The sequence below is a fragment of the Crocodylus porosus genome, unplaced genomic scaffold, assembly GCF_001723895.1.
Source record: "Crocodylus porosus isolate Cpor-Errol unplaced genomic scaffold, CroPor_comp1, whole genome shotgun sequence".
Lineage (NCBI taxonomy): Eukaryota > Metazoa > Chordata > Crocodylia > Crocodylidae > Crocodylus > Crocodylus porosus.
The window spans coordinates 16,719,354-16,740,062 of NW_017728950.1; the positions used below are offsets into that span (position 1 = coordinate 16,719,354).

Genomic DNA, 20,709 nt, shown 5'->3' on the forward strand with positions numbered 1-20,709 from the left:
CAAGTTAGCTGCGTCACTCATCTCCCTGGAGAACATCTCTCCAAACTTCCTTGGACACTTTAAGAAAGCAGCCAAGACTCCAGAAAAACCTGCAACCAGGACTCCTGAGAAGACTCCAGCCAAGAACCCTTCAAAAAGTCCAACCAAGAACCTTTCAAAAAGTCCAGCAAAGTCATCTCAAAGAAGTCCTTTGAAGTCAATATGATTGCTATTTACAATATAAATACATTGATGTAGCTATATTACTCATCTATAATTGATAGAGTACAAAATTCTGGGGTATTTTTAGTGAAAACAGGGTGTCAAGCCCTGAGTCAGGAACCAATCCCCCATTTATAACATTGTTTCTTATGAGAAAATTGGTTCTGAGTTACAATGTTTCGACTTAGGATGCAGTTTTCAGGAACCAATCGTGTCGTAAGTCCACAGACTGTCTGTATGCTCCAGTAACTTCCCAAGTATTGAGGTGAGGCTAGCCAGTCTGTAGATCCCTGGGTCCTCCTTTCTGCCTTTTTAAAGAGGGGCACTACACTGGCCTTTTCCAGTCCTCTGCTACCTGGCCCATCTCCCATGACTTCATGAATATTACTGTCAAGGACTCTGAGATCTCCTGTGCAAGTTCTTTAGTATCCTGAAATGAAGTTCACCCAGCCCTGATAGCCTAAATTCATCCAGACCCATCAAAAGCTCTCTGACTGTCTCTTTTGTTATCTCCTTCCTCAGCTTGTCCCTTCCTTATCCAGAAAATCCTTATTAGGTGTCTTAACTGAAGCCATCAAGTTGCTACCTAACACTGGTGTGATTTACCAGTAGAAAAAATTAACTTTGTTTGCTTATCGCAGCAATATTTAACCATAAGTTTCTATGGCAAGATGCATGATGGTATATATTATAGTAACTGGACAAACAGAATACCTTATACCAATGGTGTTCAACCTCTGGCCCACAGGTCAGATCCAGCCCATAGAACTGTGTTATCCAGCCTGGACACCTCTCCCCACTTCCACAAAGCTGCCAGTGGGAAGCAGTAGCAATTAATGCTGCTACCACTCCCTTGTTGTCAAATTTCCAAACCCCGTGGGTCAAATGACATGGGCCCATGTACTGGATTGTGTTGGCACATGAAGCTGGGCCAGCAGGCCCACTTCAGTGTTTGCAGGGTGGGGCAGCATGCCTGATTTGACACAGAGTAGGAAATGGGGCCAATCTGGTGCATACAAGGACAAGGCTGGGGCAGTGAGCCCACTATGGCACACATGGAGCCATGGCTGGGCAGCAGGACTGAACCAGTGTGGTCAGGGTTGGGTCTGAGGCAGTAGGCCCTATCTGATGTGCACAGGGCTAAGGTCCAACTCTGTGTACCAGATGTGGCTTGTAAAGTGACCCCACATGCTTACCTGGCCCACAGCCTGGAATGGTTGGGCAATACTACCTCACACTAAATCAGAGGCTAGTACACAGTGCACATGCTCACTTTCTCAATGTCATTATTTTAAATTTTATCTCCTTGGTCCTTTTAACTGCAAAAAGCAAGGAACATGCATCAGATCAGAAAGTTGTTTTTCTAAGCAAAATATATGCAGGGAAAAGCTTTATCATTTCAAATGCTTCATAAATGGTTTCTCCCACTATGAACAAAGACTTTAAAATTTATCTCCTAACTGTGTTACTTTGCATGGCAAAGCTGAACAAAACCATGCAGACATGCATACCTTCTGCAACTTGAACATAAAACTACATCAGAGGGAGCAGAGTGGAAATCAGCTCAACTTTCTGGCTTGATATGTTTGTGTCAAAACAATTACAGAGCAGAACAGCAAAATAAAGAATTTAGTTGCATCATGTGGCACTACAGTGTACATCCATTCATTACTGTACCTACGTTACAGAGAATCCCCTAACACAGTGAGGGCCAATCTTTTTGACAGGCACGTCACAAATTAGCCTTGCATCCTCCTGACGTACCATTCTAATCCCCTTCCTCTGCCTGATTTGATCTACTTTCTGCCTCCTGCCCTATCTGCTGCTTTGCTGCCTGTCTCTCCCAGTCAGCTGTGTGCCAGACAAAAACTGCTCATGCCACTTGTGGCACATGTACTACAGATGGGCCATCCCTACCCAAAACAGTTACTTTAGAGAGTTTCCATGCTGAGAGATACTTTAAAAATAAATATTTCCATGCTATCTTGATGATAGATTTTTTTCAGAGATGGAAACTTCTAAAAAATTTCATACAGTTGAAGACTGGGAATGTAATGTAATTCAGCATAAGTGGACTGCATAATAAGTTAATTGATATATTAAAAAAAGTTGTCATGGTGCCTTTATACGAGGGGTACATCATGGCTTTAAGAACAACTTTAATTCCTTTGCCTCTTAATTTCTGAGTGGCAGTGTGGGGGGGAGGGTGTGTGTGTAATATTATGAGTTTTTAAAAAAGGGAAAAATACAATAAATTACATTGTTTGACATTATGGTGACACCCTCTGACTTATCAGCAAGGTTAGAGCCTCTAACTCAGGGATGGGCAATTATTTCAGGCGGAAGGCCACTCACTGAGTTTTGGCAAGCCATCAAGGGCTGCATAACAGGCAGCCAGGGTCAGGTGAATATTAATTTTATACAGTTTTTAGGGGCCCTGCAGGCCGAATAGAATGGCCTGGTGGGCCGCATCCTGCCCCTGGGCTGCATTTTGCCCACTCCTACTCAAAATCCTCCCGAGAAGCCTTTGCCACCTAAGGTAACACTAGAGCTGTAAAATGTGGTCATGTTCTAGGCGAATCAATTTAGAAAAGGTAGATGTTCTTTGCAAGGCGGTTTGCAAATATCTGGTGATAGCTGAGGTATAGAGACACTCAAGAGTCCCGAGTTTTATTCCAGGCTTTGGGAGAGAGTATACTTTATTAGGCACTGACTCTTACATCTCCTTCCCTCTAGCGTGTATTCCTGTTCTGGCCATCTTGCTCCTCATGACAGTCCATTTTATTCACCCAGGTCATCTCTGTCTCCCTGTATCAGACTTCTCATCTGAGTTCCCTCCTAGAGACCTCTCATTCCAGTCCCTGTCTCTGCTAAGTGTCCCTAGCCTTGTTTACCACTTTCCAGCCACATTACTGTTCTTGCTTCATTTTTAGTCCATGCTGGCTTGGTTTGCCCCAACCTGGCTCCTTGTCTATCTGTCTCTTCCACATCAAGCCACAAGGTATCCTCTGACCTATGGCTTTCTCTCTTGTCATTACAGCCCAGGAGAATTCCTCCTCAGATTTCTCATCCAATCTTAAAGTCTTGAACAGTTGACTCCTTGCCCCATTCTTTTTGCCCAGCCAGTTCCAGTTCTCCCTGTGCACCTGTGCTCTTTGTTACAGCATCATTCTTCCTTCCTCACTGACCCTGGTTCCCTGTCAGTCTCTTGCCCAAGCTATCTTAATTTCCCTCCCCTTCCCTGCCCCTACTTCCTTGTTCCAATCTACTTTCCCCCTTGTTTAGCACCCTGGCTCGAGTCTCCTGAATTTGATTCAGGAAACTTCTTTCTCTGGCCTGCCTGGTCCACCTGAGAAAAGCCCCTTTGATCAAAAGGCCCTAGAAGAAAGAGGCTCCATGGCTTCATTCCAAATGTCCAGACATGGACCTGGTACAGCTCAGAGCAACCAAGCACTGTAAACCGTGTCCCCCCTGCTCCCCACCCCCCTCAAGAAATGACTCAACCATTTTGATGGGTTTTGGAAAAGTTCAGCTAATCAGGATTAGGCAGATACAATACATGGAAAAATCACATTCTCGTAAAGTTAAGCCGGTGAAAACTAAATAGGCAATTCCCTTAATTTAATTCAGAGTGCTCCGCAACATCTTTAGCAAAAGGAATTCCGAGTCTCCCATGGTTCCATCAGTTCTTTTGACTAGCTTTTCCTTTATTTAGTGCAGACTTCAAACTTGAATAACTTGGACAGGATTCTTTTCTGTTGCTGTACCAACCTGGTACTTTAAAAGAGCCTTGTTCATTAATTATACCCATGTTAAAGCTTTTCCCACTATTAGAGTAGTGTAAATGAGTTTTGGTATAAGTGAGCATTTGGCTTCTTATTCTGTAGCATCAACATTCATACCTAGTTAAAATAAGATAATTCAGGTTCTTACAGTTCTTTGCGTTACTTTTTAACACTGAAATAGGTATTAAGCACTATGTATAGCTTAAGGTTATATTGTGGCAACCTTCTCAAGGTCTATTCCAAGGGTGGGTTAAAACACAGCTCACGGGCTGGATTTGGCCCACCAGGCTGTGCTATCTGGCCCACGGGGTCCCTCTAAAATTTAGAAAATTATTACCTGCTGGTGGCTGCCTCTCTAAAAGCTGATGAGGTGCCAGTGGCAGGACCCAGCAGTGGCAGCACAAAGGCCCGCCCAGCCTCTCCCACCCCTAACTCCCAACTAGAAGCTTCTGCCTAGGAGAGACTTTTGGCTTGGTGACCATGGGGCTGTTCTCCCACCCTCCCTCTGTCCAAGAGTGGAAACTCAGATAAGAATGGGCAACCAGGGGTGGGGCACCTGTCAACAGGCAGGACTACCCTTGCAGCCCTCAACAGCTTGCCAAAACTTGTTAAGTGGCCCTACAGCTGAAATAGTTGCCCACCCTTGGTCTACTCTGTCAGTACCTCTTTGAAGGAAGCTAAATGCTGTGCTTTCGTCGCTGCTCCTGGATGCAGACTGCTACCAGCTGAGTAGCTTGTGGGACCACTAGCAAGGGTCCCACACAAAGCATAGCACCCTTTTTAGGGTAAGTGGTTACAGCTTCTGGGCCCACAGTCCTGGCAGGCAATGAATCTCTTTCTACCAGCCAACAACTCAACATCAAAGGAAGCAGCACAGCTAAGCTCTCTGTTGTTAGACTGCTGAACAGAATGTAGCTGTCATCCTCCTGCAGGAAACACACTGCGAATCAACTGACAGACTAGAACTGCAAGGCTTTAGTTTGGCTGCCTTCACCCTCAGCAAGACCTAAAGCCTTGCAGCTTTCATTAACTGAGTAGTACCAAGTTGCTTCCTCACTAGATGACAACAACATTAAGTGGCTCATGATCAAGATCAGTGGCATGTTTTCATTGTCAATATTTACAAGCCTCCAGGAATTCCCTATCTTGTGCCCAGCTGCCACCAATTCAACACCCATGTGTTGTAACTGGTGATTTCAACTCACAAGACACAGATTGGGGATGTAAAAACAAACCTTTATGGGGATTTCTTGGCCAACCAGGCATCAACAAACAACTTGTACCTGCTATTTGACTGCAAAGAACCTGACAGCTTTGAATCAAGAAGACGACAGACAACTACCAACCCTGACCTGGCTTTCAGGGTCAGGGTTGGTAGTAAATGTCAGCCTACCAAATGAGTGCTGGAGAAGTTTCCATGGTGACCACATCGGTCATTGCTAATCATACATCTAAGTTTTGTAGCCCCAGTGAACAGCAGACCATCATTGAGATAGAATTTTCACAGAGCCAAGTGGGAAAAATTCAAAACAGATACAAACTTTGTTGCCAAATCATTGCCAAAACTATGGAATACAGATTTGAATGCTTCTTACACTGCATTTTGTGATGTCATTCTTAGATGTGCCAAAAATAGTATCCCCAGAGGGTACAGGAAAAATTATATCCCTGGCTGGGATGCTGAATGCCAACAGCTGTATGAAAGTTTCATCTCAGCCAAGCCAGAGCAAGCCAACAAGGATGCACAGAGCTCATCAACCATACAGACAAAGTCAGAAAAGCCTGATGGGAAGAAATATTGGAGTCAATTAACTTCTCAAAATCCAGGCAGAAGGCTTGGCACAAGATAAATCAGCTCACAGGAAAGAAACAAACTGTAAGCAAGTGTGAAGTCCAAGTTGATGCCATTGCAGCTCAACTTGTGCACAATGGCCACTACAGGGCTACCCTTGTAACCTGACAAGGAATTCACTAGGCAGATAAAGAAAGAAGTTAAACAACTCTGAAAGACTCATGGTCCCAATGCTCACCTGTCTGGAGAATTTAGTGCTGAGGAAATTAAGGCAGCCCTCAAGCTTTTAAAGACCACCAAATCACCAGGGCCAAATTCTTTTGCAACTCTGGGGAGATGATGATTGTTTGACTTCGTAAGTTCATCTCCAACTGTATCAAATGCAACAAGATTCCTCACATCTGGAGAACAGCCACAGTCGTTGCAATCCTAACGCCTAACAAACCCAAGGATGATGCAAAGAGCTATAGACTAATCTCCCTCCTGTACATTCCACTCAAGCTACTGGAACACCTCATTCTACCCCATAATTGATTCAGAGCTGCCTAAGGAGCTGGCTGGTTTTAGACATTGAAGGTCAACAGTGGAGCAGGTAACCCCTTACTCAAGAAATTGAAGAGAGCTTTGAGGCTGGAGAGAAGGTTGGTTCTGTCCTGGTGGACCTCACTGCTGCATACAACACTGTCTGGCTCCATGGTCTCTACTACAAGCTCTTTCAAATGATACCTTGCAACACAATCGTCAGCTTTATTATGCTCATGCTTCAGAACTGCAGTTTCACTCTCAAGACCATCAATGGACAGGAAAACCTCCCTAGAAGTTGTAAGAATGGTGTCCCGCAAGGCTTGGTACTTTCTCCACTGCTTTTCAATGTGTATATTGTCAACCTGCCTGACACCCAGTCCAAGAAGTATGGTTATGCTGCTGACCTGGCTATCACTAAACCTAGCACTCAGTGGGAAAGCACTGAATCCACTTTGACATCAGACATGAACTGCCTTGCCGACTACTTCCTTAAATGGCATCTCCAGCTCAGCCTTGCTAAAACATTGGCAACAGTCTTTCACCTAAATAATAACCAAGCGACAAAGAAATAAAAGTAAAGATTGGAGACCAGACACTTGAACATTGTTACGTTGTTACTAGGCGTGTCAATTAATTGCAGTTAATGCACATGATTAACACATTAATTGCTTCTTGCATTAATTTTTTTAATGCATTAATCATGCATGTGGCTTTGGAGCCTGCACTCATGTTCTGGTCCACCACTGTCACTGCTGCCTCTGGGTGGCTCCAGCAGGGAGGAGGGGGGTGGGGGTGGCACAGACACAGACACAGGAGCGGCCGCAGTCTGCACACAGCCAGGAGTGCAGTGCGGCAGCACGTAGAGCAGCGCCCAGCAGTTAAGTCTGTGGAGGGAAGGGTTGTGGGGGTGAGAAGGGGTGAGGGAAGCAGATTGAGGCCCCCACTGTGAGGAAGGGAGTGAGGCAGAGGTGAATGGGGCCCTGAGGTTAGGACAGGTCATGGGATGGAGCTGTGGGTGGCTTTTCTAGGGGCATGGCACACAGCCTTAGCCTGCAGCGGGCAGCCTGCCTTCACTCCATGCACAAAGCCAGAGGGCACATGCCTCCCTATCTCCCCCAGGGGTACACGTGGTGGTGGGGAGCCGTGCCCCCAGATGAGCCACCCACAGGTCTGTCCCACATCCTGCCCTGGCCCCAGGGCACCATTCATCCTGGCCCCAGGGCCCCACTCACCCCAACCCCTGTTCCAATTCCTCCCTTCCCCTGGGGGCCTTGATCTCCCCTCCTTACTCTACAGACCTACTTGCTGGGCACAGCTCTACACGCTGCCAGGCTGTGTTCCTGGCCAGGTGCAGGGTGCATCGCGTCATGTCTGTCCGTCCGTGTGTGTGTCCCAGCCCTGCTGCTGCCCCCTACTCCTGATCCACAGTACCCGCCATCCTGCCAGGGCATGTGGGGACCCCCTCCACCCCCCCCCACACATGCACCCCAACCATACAAAGTGCCTGCATAATTTTGAGCTTTTCTATGTATAATATTGAGCTTTTAGCCTTGTGATTAAAATCACGATTAATTGCAACCAATCTTTTTAATTGTGCAACTAACCATGATAAAATTTCTAATATTTTGACAGCCATAATAGTTACTTATTTAGGAGTTGAGCTAGCCCCAACCCTTACCTACTGCCAGCATCTGGAATGGGTCCAGGATAAAGTTAACAGGAGAGCAGCTCTTATCTGTCACTGTGGTGGCACCACCTGGGCTGCAAGTTTGCAAGTTTCTTCACACCTCCGCTCTGACACCTGCATATGCTCCTAATGAGTACTGTGCACCAGTATGGGGCCAGAGCACACATGCTAAGTTAGTGGTTTCCAGCCTTAACAGCATCATGAGGACCATTACCGGATATCTTATATTAACTCTAGTTGACTGCTTACCAGTCCTCTCAGACATTCTCCCCCCTGACATCCGGATATAGTATTTTTTCCACACTGTGTAGTGTTAACAAATTTTTTTTTTTATGAAGATGTTACCATATAAGCCTAGAATTCACTCACAATCAATTATTCCAACCATTATAGAAGTTGGATCAATTTTTATGCTTCTAAGAGAAGCCTGCCAAAGTCTGTTTCAGAACAATGTCACTATATTTATTTTGAACTCCTCTTCTTGTATCTCCTTGCTTTCACTTGCAAAACATGTATGCAAAATAGGAAGTATATTTTGCTTTAGTATCTTCACAGTTAGTTCTGAGAGTGACAAGCTCTTGAAAAAGACTTTAAATGGACACAAGATACTCTTTTCCTTTTGCTTAATATCTTTATACCTTGATACAGCTGCCTCGCTACTTATTGTAAATAGGTCTAGAATCTCCTCTTTGCTTATGGCGTACTTTGTCTTTTTATCTTGGTTTGTATTTCTACTTAGACACACATCTGACTTTTCACTGTTTGCTAATGGTTCTACTTGGAAGGTAACATTCCAACAAACTTGTGAGTATATTCTATTCCTTGAAAAACAAAAACAATTTTCTTAAAACAACCTTGCTTTGACAAGTTATAATGCTAATCATTTGGTTTCATTCTGGGTAGTCAAATCCCAAGCTGACAAAGAGGAGTTGTGGAAAGATCTCACCAAGATACACAGGCGGGCAAAAAAACGGGAGATGAACTTCAATGTCAAAAAGTGCAAGGGAGTGAACCAAGGGAAAAATAACCTCACCTATATGTATACACAAGTGCTGGGTTGTGAACTAGCTCTTATGACTCAGGAAAGAGATCTTGGAGTCATTGTAGACCAGATGTGGACAATTATTTTGGCTGGAGGGCCACTTAATGAGTTTTGGTGAGCTGTCGAAGGCTGCAAGAGTAGCCCCACCCTTTGACAGGTGCCCCATCTCCAGGTTGCCATCTTGGGACCAGAAAAAACCCAAATCATATACTAAAATCAAATACCTACTATAACATACTGTAATTTTCTTACAAAAAATATTTTTGTCATGATTTGTATTTGTGTACTGTATACAGAGGTGATTGCACAGTAACTCAAAATTAGTCTCACTCTTTGTCCCGGGGGCCGAGGTAACAAGGGACACTTACTGGGAGCCCAGGACAGGAGAGACGCAGAGATGGAGGGAGAGCCCGCGCAGCTCGTTAGCCGACTCTACGTACAGCTGCGGCCAGCAGCTGACAGTGATGTCATATGTCGGCCGGCAGATTTAAAAATGGCGGCTGCTGCTCCGGAGGGGATGGAGAGCCTGGGGATCAAGCGGCGATTAGGGTCAGCGACAGCGTGGGATCCCCGAGACAGGCAACGCCGAGCTGACGTGCTGGAGGGAGCAATGACCCAGAAGGGAAGCCCAACGCTGGGGACGCCGGCGGGTCGACTCAGAAGCGACGGATTGGGTGAGCGACTGAAGATCGGGACGACCCAGGAGGATTCAGAGGACCCTGAAGTAAGTTCCGAGACGGTGGGTGCGGGCTCCGCCGAAGAGAGGCGAAGGACCAAGGACCACCTGGCTGGAGGGAGATCAGGGCAGGATCGCTGCCAAGACCAGCGGACATTGATTAAAGGAACATGAGCGGGGCAGCTAGAGAGCAATTAAGGGGAATCCCTTCCCCCTCCCATTCAGGCCAATAGGGATCTGGTGGAGGGTCAGCAAGGCAGTTAGGACGTCAGTAACTCCAAGTGGGGAGTGTCACACCGGGAGAAGGGCTTGTGGCGTGGGTCTATAGAAGGTGCGACTGAGGCACCGGTGCAGGCTACGGTAAAGGGGTCGACATTAAGGTCGGAGTGTCCCACGGATTGTAGGATCGAGGACAAAATCTGTGTTAGAAGCCTGCAGAAGCAGCACGGAGCAGGCACAGGGAAGTGGAGCCCATAGGTGGCGTGAGGCCAGGGTGTAGAGGTGGCGGAGCCCTGTGTGCAACTGGTGGGCCAAGCCCAGGCCACCGAGGGACCCGTGAACTAGCCCTGCCCCACTGGAAAAACAAGAAGTCGTGGCAGGCGAGAGCGGGGTTGGTGATGCAGGGGAACCAACACCCAAGGTAACAAACAGGTCCGGATGGGGAGTAGCCACCAACCAGGTGGGCAGAGCTCTCAGGAGCGATGCAAGAAGGCCCGTCGGGGACACTCTTATATACTGTGAGGTGTGGCTGTGTGCATATCAAACAGATATTACTTTAATTTTGCAGGTCTACAATATGATCTTCATATTGCAGGTAGTTCATTTTATACAGAAAATATGCTTTTTCCAAATCACAAAAGATTTCAGAATTCTTGAAATTTTTAATTGCTTTGTTTAACTCCTCACATCCTACTTTGCGCTCCTACTAAGGTTTTCTGCATTATTTTACCCACCAATAGTCAGTGTTGAGAAAAAAATTCTGCCAATAACACCTACTGCTTTTGGTGTTTAAGAAAAACGCAGACTGTTTTTCAAGCCCAGAAACATCTTTCTATTAAAGGTTATATAGCCTCTAAAATCCACACAACATGATGACATATGCATGTCTTCACTGCATTTCTGCCTAGCTACAAAACGTATGGAAAAAGCTTCCTTTGCTGTGCTGCTCACCTTGGAGGGAAAAAACCCTAATACAAAAAAAATCCCCAGTAGGGCAGAGGCAGGCATTTATTTTGGGCGGAGAGCTGCTTATCAAGTTTTGGCAGGTTTTCAAGGGTTGCATAGGTAGCCCTGCCCCTTGACAGGTGCTCTGCCCCCTGGTTGCCATCTTGGGACTGGAACTGCTCCTAACATTTGCCACCAGAAGTCCCTCCCCTTGCTTCTGGAAGTACTCCTTTGGGGAAGAGGTTTGCCATCTCAGAACAGGGGAAAAAAAATAAATTACACACTAAAAATCAAACACCCATAATAATATATTTTAATTAAAAAATAGATTTTTGTCTTGATTTGTGTGTGTTTATGCTTTATATGTAGAAGTGGTTGCATAATAGCACAACACTTGTCTTACTCTTGTATACTGTGTGGGGCGTGCAAGGGTGTTGGGAGTATGGATGGATAGGTGTGGGGTTTGAGGGGAGCTGTGGGTATGTGTGTGGATGTGGGTATGGGGGATTTGTGGGGATCTGTGTGTGGGTATGGTATTTGTGGGGTGTGTCATTGTGTGGGGGGGACAGTATGGCTGTCAGGCTTGCAGGAAGGTTTTGAGGGCATGTGTGGGGTGTGTATGGGAGCTCCCCATGCATGCTCCTGAGTTGGTCAGCACCTGCCCCTGCCTGCTCACTTCCACCTCCCTCCTGCCTCCAATTTCCCCACTTTTATTGCCTGCCAGCTGCTTCTGCACTATGCAGCTCCTGGCTGCATGACCATGACAGCAGGACTCAGCAGGAGCAGAGCTGGCCCGGCCCCAAGGACTGGAGCGATTGCCGGTGGTTTTCCCCTGCCTCCCTGCCCCTTCTTACTCGAGTTTCCCACTTTGGTGCAGGCACGAACAGCCCTGTGGTCCCAGGCCAGTAGCCTCTGCTAGGCAGGGGCTTCCGGTTGGGGGGTGGGCAGGCCTTGCAGCTACAGGGATCTGGTGTGGCTTCGCCTGGGACCTACCACTCCCATTTCCTGGCAGTCAAAGGAAGATAAATATTAATTTTCTAAAGTTTTTTTTTAGAGGCCCTGCAGGCTGGATATAATTGCCTGGTGGGCCATATTTTGCCTACCCCTACACTAGGGTAAAAGAGCGAACAGCATGTCTTTGACAAACTTCTCTTGAAGTGCGACTGCTGAAGAAGGCATTTTTTGTACTCATGTCTGACAACAAAGACTTCAGGGTCAAAGTGGAACAGTCAGAAGGTACTTTGGAAACAGACAGACACTTGTTAAAATTTCAGGAAAAAAATATTTAGGTGAGGCACAGCAGTTGAGATCTGTTCCAAGTATGTTTTCTTTCTTGTCATGGTACACTGGCAACATAATACAATGTAGAGCAGGATAGCAGAATAGCAGTTCTAGCTGGTGGCTGGACTCCATTTCCCCAGCAGCCTCTGTCTGTGTCTCTGCAGCTGGTTTTCACAGAGACCCCAAGAGGGATGAGGCCGTGACAGCATGGAACTGGGATTTCCATGGACACTGGCACAAGCAGTGCTGGCAGGGTGCCCAGCTGGATGGCGAGCTGCTTCAGGGATTTTACGGCCGTGACAGTGTGGTCTGGAGCTGGGGCAGAGCCGTGATCCACTGCCTGTATACAGCGGATTGCGGCTATGCCCTGGCTCCACACCATGTTGTCATCACCACAAAATCCTAGACACAGCCCCAGAGCAGCTCCCTGCCCAGCCATGTGTGCTGCCAGCGCTGCTTGGGCTGGTCTCTGTGAAAACCCCAGCCCTATGCTGTCATGGCCCCAACCTTCCTGTGGTCTCCATGGAAACCAGACACAGTGACGTGGGCAGGGGCTGCTGGGAAACAAGAGTCCACCACAGGCCAGACACTGCCTGCACCTGATGTAGGGGGATGGAAAGGCTTAATTGGCAGTGGATATCCACTGCACATCTCGATTTGCAGAAGTAGTGTTGATCTTCTAAGTGACCACAGTGCATTTCTGAACATCAGTGGTGAAAATGAAGGGCAGTGACGAGTGAATTTAGTTTGGTCCTGACTAATATCTTGTGAGGATTAAGACAAAGATGTCAATAGGTCTCAGATAAGTAATGTTTGTCTCCTTATATACTTTTTTGACATTTGAAACTTGCAAGACAGCAGGATTGTTTAGTTCCTTGATAAAATTTCTCCTGCACTATATATAGCATCCTTGTACACGTGGAGGGGGCCATACAATTCATCTCATCACCATCATCTTTTTTTTCATACCCCATATATAAAAATGGGGTTACTGATTGTGATATAAATCCAACCTCGCACATAAGAACAGATTTTATTTACGTAAATAAAAAGTAGGCAAAAATAAGATGTTTTATTTAAATTAGTTATTTTAAACCTCTTTCTTTTAAAGTTACTACTATTTTACTGTTTACAAGCATACATTCAGCTCTATTTGCACAGGAAAGAAAAGTGCATTATTTCCTTTTTTCATACCCCAGTACATTTGTTGCATGAAATGACCGTGATTCGCTCTCTATACCAAACCAAGGTGTGGTTTATCTCAGGGGCAGGCAAAATATGGCCCAAGGGCTGGATCTGTCCCACCAGGCCATTCTACCCAGACTGCGGGGCCCCTAAAAAATTTAGAAAATTAATATTTATCTGCTCCTGGCTGCCTGTCAAAGATGACACAGGGGTACAGGGGGAGCCGGCAGCAGGACCCACTAGCACAGCCCTGCCCCATTTGCCTGCTGTCCTGCACGCACACTGCTCCAGCACCATGTGGCTCCTGGCTGCATCGCCAGCCCATGGGAGGACGGGGTTGCGCCAGTACCCTGGGGCCAGGAGTGGAGAGAGTGTCTGTAGGGTGAGTCCCACACATATACCCTGCCGTACACATGCACCCAAAACCCCTCTCACACTGCCATATACACAGATCTCCCACACCCACATCCCCTCACACATCCCAGCCATCCTCCCTACACAAACCCCAAATCCCACACATCTACAGACACACCCACACCCTCTCCCACACTTTTCCTTATCTTCCAAGTCAGTGAAACAGAATCCTAGTGAGAACCTGTAACTATCATGCTTTAATCAGCCAAAAGGGTCATCAATGTGCAGGGATCCTGGTCTTCCCTGATCAAAAAAAAAAAAAAATCACAAATTCTCTGATAAAACCCCCAAAATCTGTGATTAAAATGAAAGGCCCCTCACTCTGCCCCCCCTCACCACAGCCTCCCCAGTCCTGCTGGTGCCCCTTACTCCCCTCCAAAGCCCCCTGGACCCTGCTAGTGCCTCACTCCCCCCACTGCTCGTGCCCCTGACTCTGCCCCACAGCCCTGCTAGTACCCTTACTCCCCACCCACAGCTCCCTGCCCTCCACCAGCCCTGCTAGAGGGGAGCCCTGGCAGCTGGGGACGTGGGACCAGGGACCCGGGTCTACAGCCCCCTGCCCATGTCAGGAAGTGGCAGCTGCTGCAGCAGATCACAGCCTGGCTCCTCCCTGCTGTCTGCCTGCTCTGGGCTTGGGTGGGGGTTGGGGGAGAAGATCCCTGCCACTATGTGCACTCCCAGGGGGCAGGGGGACCCGGGCTCCCCAGATCTGTGTGGGAGGGAACAGGCTGCCCACTGCAGGCCTGGGTTTGTACCCTGCTGCCCTCCTCCAGGACCTCCGTAGCCTAGTGAGTGCAACTCGGGGCTTCAGGGCACAGCAGGGATGTACAAAGATCTCTTTGCAGCTGCACACTTTGTGCTGCCCAAGCAACTGTCCCCTGCCTGGGTGGCAACAGTGGGGCCGGCAGCATAGGGTTGTGCCCTTTACTGCTGCTGCATATGCAGGGGACACATTGCTAAGGCAGTGTGGAGCCTGCAGTGGCCCTGTTGTTCCCTGCAGCATTGGGCTGCACCCACCAGGCTGAAGAGGCCCTGGGGGAAAGCAGCAGGGTGGGAGCCTAAGCCCACAGCCTGTGCTACCCTACGCACAGATCTGGGGGGCATGGGCTCCCCCTGCTCCCTTCTTCCCCCCACCATAAGAGTGTGTGCAGTGGCAGGGAGCTGGGCGTACCTTCCCTCAATCAGCATGGGGAAAAAAACTCATCTCACATTCACGTACAAGGAAGCCTAATTAAATACAATGTCTATCATAAAGCTACTGCCAAAAGCTCTGTTTACGAAAACCATATATGGAATTGATTAAAATGCAGCCAATACTGTGCATGACTATAATACACATGGTCCATATTGGGCAAACGTGTTGATGGGAACATACCACACGGATAGGTAAGTGCAACCCACCTGAATAAAATACGTGCTAGTGCCCATTGCAGGCAGTTGCATCCAACACCGATTCTTTTTCAAGTCATGGTGAGCCACTACACTGAATACATTTCAGCTTCCTCTTCACTCCCATGGCTGAGCGGTGCCTTTCTTTCCCATTTGGAATGATGCCTATTTCTTCACCAGACAAATATCAGCAAACAGGACCCCAACCAGTTCATCCAGAATCCTTCTGTCATCCCCCCCCCTCAGCCTACTGCATATGGATTACTGTGGCCTTGACATCCATGAAGTGGAGCCAGACCAGGATGCCCTGTGCCTCATCTGCATATCAATTTTTGGAGCATCCCAGGACTTGTGACAAGAACAACCAGTTCCAATCATGAGTTGGGGGCTAATTAACACATGGATCCTGTGTGTGTGTGTGGGGGGGTGGGTATTTGGAGTACACACAAATACAGAGAAATGCTGAGCTAATTAGATTCTAATAATTAGATTCAATACCTGGAAAATTAGAATAAATTAATATGTTTTTCATACAGTAAAAGCTCCAGTAACTGGCATCTTACAAGTCGACGTGCTCAATTAACCGGCATGCTGGCTTGTAAGATAAAGTAAAACCAGAAACGCCCACTGTGGCACTTGTGGTTTCTCTGAGCCCCTATGGCTGGGGACAAAGCAGCCTGAGCTGCAGAGCCCCCACGGCCTGAGAGCATAACAGGCTGTGCGGGGCCTGCATCCCTGACCCGTGGGGCCCGCAGGGCCTGCGGGAGGGGTGGCGGGACACCTCAGATGCGGTGGGGGTACCGGCGGCCCGGGCCGCTCAATTAACCGGCATATTTTGTTATCTGGCATTCCCCATTCCCAGGGGAATGCCAGATAACAGAGCTTTTACTGTATATAGAGTGTAATTACTGGGTGGTCATCTTACATTTAGGGCCATCTTATGTTTGAGTAAATACAGTAAATTATCAACTCTTGATATCAAAAGTAACGAGTAAAGTAAAGACATACCATCTCACTATATACACTGCAAAAGGCTCACTGATACTTTCATCTTTACTATGCTTGTTCAGCAACTACAAATGGAACAAAAAAAATCTAAGTGAGCATGTAACAACCATACAAACATAACCAGACCACAGCCAACAGCAGGGCTTAAAGGTCACAGTTTGCTCAAATCTGAACTAATTCCTCATGTAAATTATGATGCTATATACTTAACTATTACACAATTATTTGTATATACATGCATGTATGTTAATATGTAAAAAGGTAAAAAATGGATGCTGGCTGTTAGAACACTAAGTTTTGACATCCTTAACCTATAGCATCTGGAATGAGCTCTGGCTTATAAAAGTTTATCCTCTACATCTCTGTTTTAGTTAATCTATACGGTACAAATCTACCCTGCCCTCTGCCATTCATAAGAATTGCCAAGGGAGGCACACATAGGCAAATCTTTACGCAACATCATACTCACATCAGCGTAATGGCCTTTCATATCACAGCGATTACAACGCTTACTCCAATAAGCCCTCTCAAGGCACTCCTTAGAGTAGTGTCCAGGCAAACAGCAATTTAAACAAAACCGTGCTGGGCAGGTGTTTTGCAAGTGACCTCTCTCTGAGCAGAGGCAACAAGGAGGCATTTTCTAAGGAGAAATATGGACAGAAGAATCTTAGGCAGAAATTTTATAATGATTACAACAACTTAAATCACCTTAACAAGTGAAACAAACCAAACAGTTGGAAGAGGGGAAACTCCACAAATAATAATGCATGTAATGTAATACATGCAATATATACCCCCCCAACTGTAAATTGCAAGTTTAGTACCTTTCATTAAGACATTCTGGTGATATCACAAAAAATGGAGACTAAAAGCTACAGCTACAATTCCAAATACAGCACTTTTCTGAACAAGATTTTGTGCTTTCTGGGCTGGGGACCACATTTTTGTTATGTATCAAAAAATACTGTATACACTTATATTGTTCCCTGAATAAATCCAAGATTGATCAATCAACATCTTTTTTTTTTTATCACTTAAACAATGTACGTGCAAATTTTGGATACAATTTGTATGAAAGATGCGATACCAAACTCAAATTGGATTATATTTCGTTTTTTAAAAAGAGAGTTTTAAAAATGCAAAAGCTATATGTCAATGACACACTGTATTATCTGCAATGCAATGAACAGCAATATTTCATTGATATTATGTATGCTGTTGAAGTAGATGTATATACCTTATGATTCACGTATATGATTATATGTACATTTACGGAGTTACAAAAATAAATTATCAAAAGTCTACTCCGAGGCTCTGGCTGTGTCTCTTTAAACCAATTTCCCCAATGACTGAATCTGTCGTCATTCCAGGGGCTTAAATGGCAGTTGGGAGGGATGAAGCCACAAACTCAGTCACTGAGAAATTGGCTTCACATAGGCACATCCTTAAGCTTAGAATAGGGAACAGCCTTGGTACGTGTGAGGTCTGTAAAGTGCGTGGAGCTTTTGCAGTCTCTCATGCTGGGAATGGTAAATTCAGGCTCAGCAGACACTACCATAAATTCTGAATATTTACAAAATAGTTAAAAAAGTCCTGAAGATGAATGGGTCAGGTAAAAGCTCTCTCATATTTTCTGGTTTAAATGCGAGCAGGTTTAAGGTGATGTTTAATTTCAAATTTTCTCTGCAAAGGAAGGTAAATAATATTTAAAGCTACTTTTTCCAGGGCAGTTTCCAAAGTCTCTAAGTATTCTTGTTTCTTTCATTTGCCATGGATTGTTCCTCTTTCTTTTGGTTCCTTTTCTTCAAAATTTCTTACAACATAAAACAATATTTCGCAGTTACAACTGTTTTATGACAAGGACACTGTGACCTTGCACTGTGCTTATCTTTATTTTTATCTCTATTCACTGGCAGTTTTTTTCCTTCATACAAAATTCACAACCCTTAACATCACAAATAAAAGTGTTTATTGTTATAAAAGTAAACGTATGTCTTCTAAAATGCTTAATTACCACATTTCAACCTAGAACTAACTGTAGGCTCTAAAGATAAACCCTTGATATGAGGGGTTTACTAGAAATCCAAGAGTTAATTGGCAATCAAAGAACTAGCAGCTGAGTTTGCCAAGTAATCAAAATGTGCCATTTACCTTTGGAGTAGGGCAGTTTTTGGACAAATGGCCCTGTTTATTGCAATTTCTACAGGTAACATTTTTGTCTGTCGCGTAGTATCTGTTGTTACGTCTCAGAGATGGATAGTTACAGATCTGTGCCTAGGGAAAAAAAAAGAAAAAAGGATGTGTTTATTATTTGAGCTTTTGTATGTTAGCCCTTACTGAACTGGAGTTCTGTACGTGTCAATGCTGGCATGCTTAGTTTGAAACCTAGTACTGTATATCTAGTCATCAACCATTCAGTTTTGAAGTGGATAATTCTATTCTCTTAAACTTTGACCTACATGATACTAAATAACTGATTTATAATGAGACATTTTTTGGTTAAATAAAGTCAATCATTGTGAAGGCTTGCCTTTCTTTCAGCATCTCAGTCCAGTTCAATAGGCTTCACCCTTTCAGGATAATTTAGAGTTTTTCCTAAATTGCAAGTTCAGGCAACATTAATTGCAAACACAGGTTACCATACATCAAAGGAAACTACAGCTTGTTAGAAGAAATATAATGCTTTGAGCAGATGAATCAAACCTACATTTTGTAGTGAGCCTGCAAAAGCCCTGTGACCTCATATGAAATCTTCAGAGAAACTCCCCTCTGTAGTACAAGTAAATATCTGTTTGGTTTTAAAACAGGATTTTGAGCAAACAACTAGGATTGGTGCAGAGGACCAACTGTCCCACACTAGGCAGAAGTCATCCAATTATGGAAACATTAGTGAACACTCGCATGAGACAGCAGAAATTGGCCCTTACCCTTCAAGAATCTCTATAACATACTCTTGGCCTCTGGAGCATCTTCTGCAAGTGCTGCAGGTGATTGCCAAATTCTGTTCTGCCTGCAGAAGTGCAAGCAAGCTGAAGACCCACAGTCAGTTTTGTGGAGATATCTAAGCTGAAAGAGCAGTAGAAAATATCCTAAGAACCTCTCTTTAGCAGTTTGGGGATATGTTTCTGAGATGAGAAACAAAGTTATCACAGGAAGTCTTAGCTGCCAGGAAATATTCATCAGCACTAGAGGCAGCAGGGGAAGAGAGGACCTAGGTTCAGTGCCATGGCAGTCATGAAGAAGTATCTACTTATCTTCATTCTTTTCCAGGACTGCTTCAGGAAGGGTGTCTGCTTTGGCAAATGAACTTCTCCCTCCCTCAGAAGCTTTCAACTGCTGCTGTGGTAGCAAAGATCTGTCAAAGCCTGAACAGAACACGCTAAAAGTCGCACATGAAAATTACAGCTTCAAGAGGCCTAACAGAGATGTGGCACTCGTGTCACTCTGATTTCACTTGATCTATATTTCTCAGATGAAGCTACAAACTTCACTTTCATCCAGTGGTGATGCACTGGGGGTGCAAAGTGGTGCCGCTTAGGTGACAGGCAGGGGGGGACAGGAGGGAGCGCTGGTGCCCCCCCTCCAAGCGCCAGCTGGGGAGTGGGAGTGCTCTGGCTGCTTAATGATCAGCTGCAGGGCGACTCCTCCTCCATTGGTGATTGGTCACCCTGCCCCCCCCGCCCCAGTTAGTGAGACTGGTCGCGGCCTGGTCACTGGGGGGGCACATGCCCCCCCCCCAAACTAAGGTGGCACCAGTTGCCGATGCTTTCATTCATGCTGTTGCAGCAACAAAGAGGGGGAAGGATAGAAAAGTCTGGAAGTGCTGTGGTGTGTTGCAAGAAGGAACATGATTGAAACAAGAGCAGAAGAAATATACGTTGGAGTTACCTTAGGAAGCAGTTACTCTTGGAGGTAATAGTTGTCAGCTGTTTTTGAAACATCAATTAAGCCCCCAAAACACAGCTATTTTTAAATTTAAGGCTTCTGCTAATTTCTAGAATCCCAATGCCCAAAGCAGAGGGAGCATATTAGTTAAGAGACCTACTTCTAACTCAGTGATATCTTTAAACAAAATAATTCATTCTGATTACACATTTTCTCTTTTTATTGCTAAAAATATCTGCAGGAAATAAAAAATATTATTTTTAAGAGTTCTTCTACACTTTCTGGAAACTCTGCATCTGACATCATCTGTTCCTGACATCAGAGTTGGATGCTGCAAGAAGTGATTATTATGTTAATAAAGAATTATTACTTCAAATTTTAATAATTTCAAGAAGCAGGGACAGATATATTCCTAAAAAGCAATGACTTTCTTTTCATTTAACCTTTCGTATAAATAAAGACTGGAGAGAGACATACACACAGAAACACTTGACACTTGAATTTTTTTTCCAAGTGTATTTTTCAGTGAAGGATTGTAGATCTATTATAAATACTTCAGTTAAGAAGGTTATGCCCCTTCAGAAAATGAATAATACACAAAACAAGTTGGTAGGCTACATTACCTCCAAATCTTTGTCACTGATGGACCAGTTTACTCCACTTTCTCCTGCAAAA

At 45.4% G+C, this 20,709-nt stretch overlaps 1 protein-coding gene across 1 annotated transcript in view; it reads right to left on the minus strand.

Moving 5' to 3' along the window:
• The window catches only part of ZCCHC7 (zinc finger CCHC-type containing 7), a 194,856-nt gene that overhangs the window by 52,349 nt on the left and 121,798 nt on the right, over positions 1–20,709 (minus strand). Inside the window, exons 3-5 of the mRNA XM_019555084.1 lie at positions 20,658–20,701; positions 18,301–18,423; positions 16,619–16,789 (exon numbers count right to left, since the gene is read on the minus strand). Coding sequence (XP_019410629.1) covers positions 16,619–16,789; positions 18,301–18,423; positions 20,658–20,701 — 338 coding nt within the window. The remainder of the gene's footprint in view (positions 1–16,618; positions 16,790–18,300; positions 18,424–20,657; positions 20,702–20,709) is intronic.